We start from the raw sequence: 11,022 nt of genomic DNA on the forward strand, positions 1-11,022 counted from the left end.
CATGATGACGTACATGATGACGTATATGATGACGTATATGATGACGTATATGATGACATATATGATAACGTATATGATGACGTATATGATGACGTATATGATGACGTACATGATAACGTATATGATGACATATGATGACGTATACGATGACATATATGATAACGTATATGATGACGTATACGATGACGTATATGATGACGTACATGATAACGTATATGATGACGTACATGATAACGTATATGATGACGTATATGATGACGTACATGATAACGTATACGATGACGTATATGATGACGTACATGATAACGTATATGATGACGTATATGATGACGTATATGATGACGTATATGATAACGTATATGATGACGTATATGATGACGTACATGATGACGTACATGATAACGTATATGATGACGTATATGATAACGTATATGATGACGTACATGATAACGTATACGATGACGTATATGATGACGTATATGATGACGTACATGATAACGTATACGATGACGTATATGATGACGTACATGATAACGTATATGATGACGTATATGATGACGTACATGATAACGTATATAACGTATATGATAACGTATATGATGACGTATATGATGACGTATATGATGACGTCCATGATAACGTATATAATGACATATGATGACGTACATGATAACGTATATAATGACATATGATGACGTTCATGATGACGTATAAACGGCTCACCTGTTGAGTTTGAAGTCCGGAGAGAAGATGAGTTTTCCGGGGTGGTCCACCGACCTCCAGATGAGGCCCAGCATCAGGATCTCCAGCCAGCAGCACTTCAGCAGGTGGATCTGGTCCGCTAGACTGAGCTCCACGAAGCCTGAAGACCAATCCACATATTTACACCCTGCGTTGAAGGCAAAATTACCCTCAGAAGGTTTTTCAGCTCATTCAGGACGGGAATCTCCTCCAGAGACGCATGAAGCGTTCATCACGACACCATCATGAGAACGTTCATGAGCGCTCATCGTCTCCTCTGAACCCGTCTAACTAAGGCCACACCGGGTGGCATCATGACTCCTCTTCCTCCATGTTTCCAGACAGAGCTGATGCCTGCTGCTCCTCCTCCTCCTCCTCCTCCTCTTCCTCTTCCAGCATCAGCAGAGCTTCCTGCGCTGACATGTAAACCTTTTGTGGCCCATCTCTCCACACTGGAAACACCATGAAGTGCTTCACCTCCAGTCCAGGAACATGAACGCCTGACCTCAGAGACGTGCTTCAGGTCGCTTCACATCCCAAACTCACCGTTTTTAATCCACTGGCAAACTTCCAGAAGAGAAGGAAACAAGGAAGAAAGGAGGATAGGAAAGTGGAGAAACACACGATATGAAGAAGGTGAATGAAGACGTGACTCCATCCGTTTGTTTATTCCACATCTGACGCGGCGGCATGAGAAGATGTGCACGTTGTTGGTGGTGACGAAGGGAACCTCGTGAACCCACGATGTTTACCCTGACCTTTGACCTCCAGTCTCATTTGATTACATTTAACTGGACCGCGATGAAACCTTCACTCAGTAAAGTCGACGCAGCCCTCGATAAAAACATGCGCAAGATATATTATCGCTTACAAAATCAATATTTCTAAAGCAAAGATGCAGATTGCATCATGTGCTCGTTGCGTTGTGGTTTTGAGAAGGAAAACATGTTTCATCAAACACACACACACACGCACACACTAACATTAACACACACACACACACACACACACGCACACACTAACATTAACACACACACACACACACTAACAACACACACACACGCACACACTAACATTAACACACACACTAACCTTAACACACACACACACACTAACAACACACACACACACACACACTAACATTAACACACACACACACACACACACACACACTAACGCGCACACACACACACTAACATTAACACACACACACACACACACACTCACTAACATTAACACACACACTAACATTAACACACACACACACACACTAACAACACACACACACGCACACACTAACATTAACACACACACTAACATTAACACACACACACACACTAACAACACACACACACACACACACTAACATTAACACACACACACACACACTAACACACACACACACTAACGCGCACACACACACACTAACATTAACACACACACACACTCACTAACATTAACACACACACTAACATTAACACACACACACACACACACACACACACACACACACACACACACACACACACACACACACACACACACACACACACACACACACACACACACACACACACACACACACACACACACACACACACACACACACACACACACACACACACACACACACACTTACCCGGGATCTTTTTAGCCCAGCTGATCATGAGCACCAGTTCCTTGTCGGCCAGGTTGGTGAGGGACATCATCATGCTGGCCTGGGTGAAGGGCTTCTTCAGGTCCTCCATGAGGTAGATCTCCGGAGGCTCCGCCTCCATGATGCGGGAGATGAACTCCTCCGGGCTCATGGACGAGTGGTGCGTGTGGTTCGCCTGAGGCAGCGGGGTGAGCGGAGCGAGAGGAGCCTCCAGGTGGAGGTGTCGCTGGGCCCGAGGACCCAGACCCACCCGGACTAAACCCCGTCCTGTCGGGTCCCGAGACTGGAGTCCCCCACGGCGGTGTCGGGCTCCTCGATAGCTGCAGCGTTCACGCCTCACACCTGGTGGACAGCGAGAGGAATAGACATGACATGCAATGTATGTGTAAGTAGTGACTCCTCTGGTTGTATAGAAGTCTATGCTGCATGTGTTAAAGCTGCATTCTCTCTCCTGACCACCAGGGGGCGACTCCTCTGGTTGTATAGAAGTCTATGCTTCATGTGTTAAAGCTGCATTCTCTCTACTGACCACCAGGGGGCGACTCCTCTGGTTGTATAGAAGTCTATGCTTCATGTGTTAAAGCTGCATTCTCTCTCCTGACCACCAGGGGGCGACTCCTCTGGTTGTATAGAAGTCTATGCTTCATGTGTTAAAGCTGCATTCTCTCTACTGACCACCAGGGGGCGACTCCTCTGGTTGTATAGAAGTCTATGCTTCATGTGTTAAAGCTGCATTCTCTCTCCTGACCACCAGGGGGCGACTCCTCTGGTTGTATAGAAGTCTATGCTTCATGTGTTAAAGCTGCATTCTCTCTCCTGACCACCAGGGGGCGACTCCTCTGGTTGTATAGAAGTCTATGCTTCATGTGTTAAAGCTGCATTCTCTCTACTGACCACCAGGGGGCGACTACTCTGGTTGTATAGAAGTCTACGCTTCATGTGTTAAAGCTGCATTCTCTCTCCTGACCACCAGGGGGGCGAGTCCTCTGGTTGTATAGAAGCCTACGCTTCATGTGTTGAAGCTGCATTCTCTCTCCTGACCACCAGGGGGCGACTCCTCTGGTTGTATAGAAGTCTACGCTTCATGTGTTAAAGCTGTGTCTCTCGTCATTCTTCTGCATTATAAATACGGTAACTTCTGTTCACTGGTTGTAAAGAAAACAACAACATGGCCGTAATCCAAGATGGCGACAGTGAAAACAGTCAAACTCGAGGCTTCAGAACAAACCAACACCGTATTCAGTCTGTGTTCATGCGTCCCAACAAACCGGTGGCTTCACAACCTAAACCCACAACGTTTCTTTAGAACGTAGAAGCAACAAGGTTTAATCAACACTTCACAGAAACCTCAAGGCCACAGACCGCTTCCTACAAATAGCGATAGACAACATTTCCTGGAAATCTGTGGCGCCAACGTTTTGGCTTCTTTCAAGGGCAGATCTGGAATCAGCTAGACTAGGATCACAACTCTGGACATCAGCAACGCTGGACCAGAAGAGAACTGCAGTGCATGTGTTGTTTTGAAAGAACGGCAATAGACCATTTATTTTAACTTTAATTAATCATTTGAAGTAAATGTCCATTGCGCAATGTAATAGCCAACGGAATAACAAAACCATCTGCGTCAATATCGGTGCCATGTGAGCCTGGCTTTCACCATGCGGTCCGGTCTCCTGGAAGCTTCACTGGCGGCTCAGACTTTAAAGAAACACTCTAAAGCCAGGACCCTTTAGGGGTAGCGAGCCCAGGGAAGATGGTGTCCTCATGTGGGGGAAATCTGAGAGAGGATGTTCATGTGCTTTATGAGAGTGTCTCCATCTTCTCAACTGTTTCCTTTAAGACAGCTTGAATAAAAACAGCCCGTTTGCGTTTCCCCTGGAGGAATGTAACTACTCAATCTCGGTAGACAACACACTGCATCTCTCCAGAGGCTCCGAGTGGCCTGAGGGGCTCACAGTAAGGTGACGACGCCCACAAAGACCCCCGTCGAGGTGACGCCGCCGAGCACCTACCGCACTTCATCATGCCCACTTCGTGGCACTTCCGGAGGCGGCAGGCCTGGCAGCTCTTGCGCCGGTTCTTGTCGATGGTGCACTGGTTGGTGGCGGGGCAGATGTAGTCATTGATCCCTGGGGGGGGGGGGGGGAGAGGAAAGAGTGGTTACTCTGACGCGTAGGAGGGGAGGTGTGGGGGGGGGGACGCCGTACCTTGGATGCTCCTCTTGAAGAAGGCCTTGCAGCCCTCGCAGGACCACACCCCGTAGTGGTACCCCGAGGCGTAGTCGTGGCACACGGCGCAGAAGTGCATGTCGGCCTTCGCCGCCGCGGAGGAGGAGGAGGAGGAGCACGCGGAGGAGTTCACGCCTTCGGCTCCTTCCACGGATCTCTTCCCCAGCGGCTTGTTGCAGCTGATGAGGGAGCTGCAGGAGGAAACAGACGTGTGCGTGGGGGGGGGGGGGACAACTTGACATTTTGGAGGTTCATCCCGTCATTCAGCCGGCATTAGTCCTCCGGCTCTCTGGATGAAAGTGTCTTCAACTGGGAGATGCACGTCGTTCAGCACCGGATGACATAACGGACGTTTAAATAGCCACAATCCATCATCAGCATTATGATCATCAACTGGTAGAGCAGCACAGATAATGACTACACATATACGAGTATGAGGAAGAGACTTTTTAAAACTTATTTTACAATATTTCAAAATATAAATATCAATACTACGAGTGCAGTGTAACACGTGTTGCTCCAACACTACAATGAAGACCAGGAAGTCAAAAGGGTTGATTGTATTCTGCTCCCGTTCGTCATGAGCTCTTTGACACCAGCTGAAGATCTGATCAGAGCAGATCTTCAGCTGGTGTCAGTTCTCACCTGGTCACAGGTCAAAGGTCACAGGTGTAATAGACACGTTGGGGTCCTCGAGTGAGCAGCGTTTCTGGAGGTTAAAAGGTCATAAAGTCATCTCCCCAATATCTTGAAACTATCAACTCTTTGTCCCCGACACAGGACGGGCCGACGGGGGGGAACCAAAAGAACCACGGTCCATTCTGGGAAGCTCCTCCCACATGGACGAACGTCAAGAGTGTCATTTAACAATGGAAAGAGACGGAATAAAACATTATGAATAAATAGAGCATGAGTTAATGACGTCCTAACCCATGAAATCACCCGCCAGGATATTCTTTTTAAATGATTGAGTGTGACAAGAAATCGGTTCACTAAAAGTGTGCTACGTCAACAACTCAAAGGAGAGAGTAGATTTGACTCGCAGCACATGGTTGGTGGTTATTAATTACAGCTCCTTTTAAGATGCTCTATGGAAGTCTCTCCATGAACCCGTCCAACAGCACACAGAACCCAGCGATGGCTGCACACCGAGTTACATTGGACCGCTTTGAGAGGCCAATGAAGTCAAAAAGCGTGTTTCATGACAGCCGAGGGACTCATGACCATTTTCCGCTCACGCTCGCCAAACTATTTGATTACCGTTTATGTAGTTATTGCTACGCTCTGTCGGTGAACCTACCTGCCGGCCAGGCTGTGGGCCTTGGCCTCCAGCCAGGGAGCGTGAGGGCCGGGCTCGCCGTAGACCAGAGGCTGAGGGCAGCGCAGAGTCATTGAGGGCATGTTGGGGTGGCCGTTGGAGGGCCAGAAGGCCGACGGGCTGTCGGTGACGGCCGGCCGGGCGTAGCTCAGCACCGACGGGCTGTAGAAGGCCAGCGGGCCGTGGTTGTACTCGTGGCTACTGTCCGTGTAGGGGGAGGGGATGCAGACCGTCTGGCTGTCCATGCCCAGAGGAGGGCTGTACGCGGAGGGGTGCGGCAGGCCACGGGACCTCGGCCTGCTGGAGTCCACCTCCTGCAGCTGCAGCAGCGGCAACGGGTCGGCATCCAGCCGGGGCGAGGCGGCCATGTCGGGGGATGGGGGGGGGGGGGGGGACCTGCTCTTCTCAATACGACGGGGCAGCCGGTTCCTTTACTGCATGTTCTAGTGACGGCAGGTCCTGTGGTGGAGGGCAGAAACACCGCGGTTACAATATGAAATGCAGATTTTAAACAACGCCAACACACAGATCCAGATCCCACGGGGGACACTTCAGGTCCCAGTGGAAGTCCTTCCATCTGGTCTAAGTGGGGGACACAACGCCACGTTTCTTTGCACCACGCTGAGATCTTCTCCTGAAAACACACTCATGACTTTTGGTTTTCCCCAACGATGAATTGTAATAACGTTTGGGGGTCTCATGGAGTCCCGGTGCAGCACCATCAAGTCAAACTTAAACTGCACCAAAGACGTCGATTCATCACCAAACGCCTGCACAGCCGAAAACTCCGATAGACGTTTGAGATGAATTAGGTTAGCGCGCTAGGCTAGCTGGTGGAGAACACCACATTATGGGATGTTTTCCTTTTTGCCGAGTGAGATCCAACGGCGTGGACGAGGTCTGAGGAGAGGGGAGCGTTGACGAAAACACATTTATTGCCCATTTTCCACCGAAAAGGATCTAATCCAGGAAGCTTTCTGGGAACCGGAGAACTTCACCTGCGTTTAAACCGAGAGCACCGGGGGGACAAATGTCATTGCAGGTTGACGCTGGACCTGAAACCTCATTAGAGGATCGTTGCCTCCTAAAAGCACAGAAGATAAAACAGGAAACACTGAGCACAGATCAGTTCCTCAAAGGCCCAAAGTGTGACTCCTTTATGGAAATCAACGTTCTCCAAATTAAGCACCAAACATTCCCCCCCGGACCGCCTCCTGGTAACACGAACGTGCTCGTCTTCATTAGTGGGAGGCGTTCTTTACGGATTAAATGTATTACAAGTTTGTGCTTTTGCAAAGAAAAAAAAAAAAAGGTAGAAAAAAGCCCCACAGGGAACATTTAAGTTCTTGTGGCTTTGACTGAAGTCTGGAAGAAAAACTTTATTTATGTAAAATACGCCTCCAGCTTAGTTCTTGTGTCAAAACCTCAGTGACTGTGCTGCTGGTCATTATCAGGTATACCTTAATAAACCTTAATATGTGACCATTGGTTACTTTTAAAAAGTATGGCAACAAAGTAACAAGTAATATGATTTATTAGATTTTAATTGCTACACTTAAAAATTAATTCAAGTGGAAGTTAATTACAAATTTCCTGCATCTTTGACTTTCTTTGATTAAATATAATTAGTCTAATCGGTGATTGTATTCAAACTAAATCAGGCAAAATGTTATTAATAAATAAATAAAATGTCCAAACTATACAGTCTTTTTTTATTATTTAAAGCTTACCATTATTTATTTAAAAGATATTAATTAACACCAATCAGTTTTGTGTCTGAGAGAGAGAGAGAGACAGACAGACAGGGTGAGAGAGAGAGACAGACAGACAGGGTGAGAGAGAGAGACAGGGTGACAGAGAGAGAGACAGGGTGACAGAGAGAGAGACAGGGTGACAGAGAGAGAGACAGGGTGACAGAGAGAGACAGGGTGACAGAGAGAGAGACAGGGTGACAGAGAGAGAGACAGGGTGAGAGAGAGAGACAGACAGGGTAACCTGATATCACCGGAGCAGCTTCTAGACACGGTAACCAGATACCACCGGAGCAGCTTCTAGACACGGTAACCAGATACCACCGGAGCAGCTTCTAGACACGGTAACCAGATATCACCGGAGCAGCTTCTAGACACGGTAACCAGATACCACCGGAGCAGCTTCTAGACACGGTAACCAGATATCACCGGAGCAGCTTCTAGACACGGTAACCAGATATCACCGGAGCAGCTTCTAGACACGGTAACCAGATACCACCGGAGCAGCTTCTAGACACGGTAACCAGATACCACCGGAGCAGCTTCTAGACACGGTAACCAGATACCACCGGAGCAGCTTCTAGACACGGTAACCAGATACCACCGGAGCAGCTTCTAGACACGGTAACCAGATACCACCGGAGCAGCTTCTAGACACGGTAACCAGATATCACCGGAGCAGCTTCTGGACACGGTAACCAGATATCACCGGAGCAGCTTCTGGACACAGTAACCAGATACCACCGGAGCAGCTTCTAGACACGGTAACCAGATATCACCGGAGCAGCTTCTGGACACGGTAACCAGATATCACCGGAGCAGCTTCTAGACACGGTAACCAGATATCACCGGAGCAGCTTCTGGACACGGTAACCAGATATCACCGGAGCAGCTTCTAGACACGGTAACCAGATATCACCGGAGCAGCTTCTAGACACGGTAACCAGATATCACCGGAGCAGCTTCTAGACACGGTAACCAGATATCACCGGAGCAGCTTCTAGACACGGTAACCAGATACCACCGGAGCAGCTTCTAGACACGGTAACCAGATACCACCGGAGCAGCTTCTGGACACGGTAACCAGATATCACCGGAGCAGCTTCTAGACACGGTAACCAGATACCACCGGAGCAGCTTCTAGACACGGTAACCAGATATCACCGGAGCAGCTTCTAGACACGGTAACCAGATATCACCGGAGCAGCTTCTGGACACGGTAACCAGATATCACCGGAGCAGCTTCTAGACACGGTAACCAGATATCACCGGAGCAGCTTCTTGAAACTAGAGATTGAGACCATAAACTCATGTTTACAATGTTTACTGAGGGAATAAATCAAGAGAAGTAGTCATTTATATAGACTTCTATACAACCAGAGGAGTCGCCCCCTGGTGGTCAGGAGAGAGAATGCAGCTTTAACACATGAAGCATAGACTTCTATACAACCAGAGGAGTCGCCCCCTGGTGGTCAGGAGAGAGAATGCAGCTTTAACACATGAAGCATAGACTTCTATACAACCAGAGGAGTCGCCCCCTGGTGGTCAGGAGAGAGAATGCAGCTTTAACACATGAAGCATAGACTTCTATACAACCAGAGGAGTCGCCCCCTGGTGGTCAGGAGAGAGAATGCAGCTTTAACACATGAAGCATAGACTTCTATACAACCAGAGGAGTCGCCCCCTGGTGGTCAGGAGAGAAAATGCAGGTTTGAATTCACTCTTCAGAACTAGAAGTCTGTTTTTAACTTTCTCTTTAACACATAAATTAAGCAGATCAATCAAAGTGTCTCCACAGCGTATTAAATAAATACACATTGCATGCCCCACAGAAAGATGAAAAACTTAAAGTAATGATTGCTGATGACCGTTTGAAAGCTGCGATGATGTAATCCTGAAGCCTCGGGTGTCTGCGGCTGCAGGACAGGAGACACCGCGAGGTCAGTCCCATCAACAGTCAACATGCGCATCACGCATGTCAGGTCAAAGTGGCCCGAAACACATAATGCGCTCATCTGCTCTCTGAACGGATGCTACGAATACACACACACACACACACACACACACACACACACACACACACACACACACACACACACACACACACACACACACACACACACAAGCTGTGAGCTGCCCGACATGTTTGTGTTGTTCTGATAATCGTGGCCCACTTCTAAACATTTAATCTCGTATAAAAGAAGCTTGTCAAACACTTTGTTTCACCGATGCTCAACGTTCACAGGTTGAAACCGAAGAGGGAAAGAACTCTTATTTATTTTGGCCTCATTCCAAAAATTATGACGTGTGTTTCTGCACAATATTAATAGTGCGTGAACAAGTTGTGATTCATCTAAAATCATCTTCTAAAGTTTAAAACGGCCCTTTTTTTTTAAAGATTAATAACACAAGTCGACGTGGGAACGTTCATTCAGGCACAAATATTGATCTTATTTATGATTTATAGTTGGTGGTCGCGATGGGTCCCCAAATAAAAATAAATAAAAAGGGTCCACCTGCCACGATCTCACAAAATCCTGTAGATGCTGAACCACCTACAGTACACATCTTCTGACCACTAAGGGGCTAAACAACAACAACAACAACAACAACAAGCCAATAATCCTCCAATCACCAACATCAAACAAGCGGTTAAAATCAAATTACTAATAAATTCATGATCTTCAATAAGTTTATTTTTAATATCCGAAGCCGAGTCTTCTTGATGTGACTTTGGACCGGCGGACGTTCCACAAGCAGGAACATTTGGTCTCTGATAAGCTGAAATGTTGTTGTGACCATGACAGCTTTAAAAAAAAGAGCATCAAGGTTCATAAAACAGGCGACAGGAAACAACCAGAGAGAATTAATAATAAGGGAATTATTATGCTAAAAAACTAATTAGCCATAATTAAAACGCTCTAACATTTACATGATCAGACTAACCGTGATTGATTGATTGATCCTTATAAAAGCCCCGACGCGTAAACATTTCTCAGCGGATTAAAAAGAGCATTGAACGCCTCACTTACTTCTGCGTGGCACGACCGTGGAGCTTTTACATGTCGACTGTGTTGTCAGGAGTTTGATCTTTGGACAGTCCGCCGCTCGTGGCAGCCGTCCACAAACCGCCCGGCCTGTCTGGGGGTCAAAGGTCACCGCCTCAACGCAACTCGTTTTATTGACACTAATACGCTCTCTGAAAACGAGCCGCTGAGATGAAGTCAGACACGAGGACGGAAACACGAAAGGAAGAACATCTACCAGATTAATATTCAACGTGCTGCCGCTGACGGATGACTACGATGTCCATGAAGGCACCAGCAG

General features: G+C 47.5%; 1 protein-coding gene across 1 annotated transcript in view; it reads right to left on the reverse strand.

Annotated features, from left to right (window-relative positions):
* The window catches only part of esr2b (estrogen receptor 2b), a 14,632-nt gene extending 8,320 nt beyond the window's left edge, over window positions 1-6,312 (reverse strand). Inside the window, exons 1-5 of the mRNA XM_034563577.1 lie at window positions 5,927-6,312; window positions 4,606-4,817; window positions 4,411-4,527; window positions 2,381-2,740; window positions 724-862 (exon numbers count right to left, since the gene is read on the reverse strand). Of these exons, the coding sequence (XP_034419468.1) occupies window positions 724-862; window positions 2,381-2,740; window positions 4,411-4,527; window positions 4,606-4,817; window positions 5,927-6,312 (1,214 nt within the window). The remainder of the gene's footprint in view (window positions 1-723; window positions 863-2,380; window positions 2,741-4,410; window positions 4,528-4,605; window positions 4,818-5,926) is intronic.
* Between the last annotated feature and the right edge of the window lie 4,710 nt (window positions 6,313-11,022).

Source organism: Cyclopterus lumpus, chromosome 22 (assembly GCF_009769545.1).
Source record: "Cyclopterus lumpus isolate fCycLum1 chromosome 22, fCycLum1.pri, whole genome shotgun sequence".
Taxonomy (NCBI): Eukaryota; Metazoa; Chordata; class Actinopteri; order Perciformes; family Cyclopteridae; genus Cyclopterus; species Cyclopterus lumpus.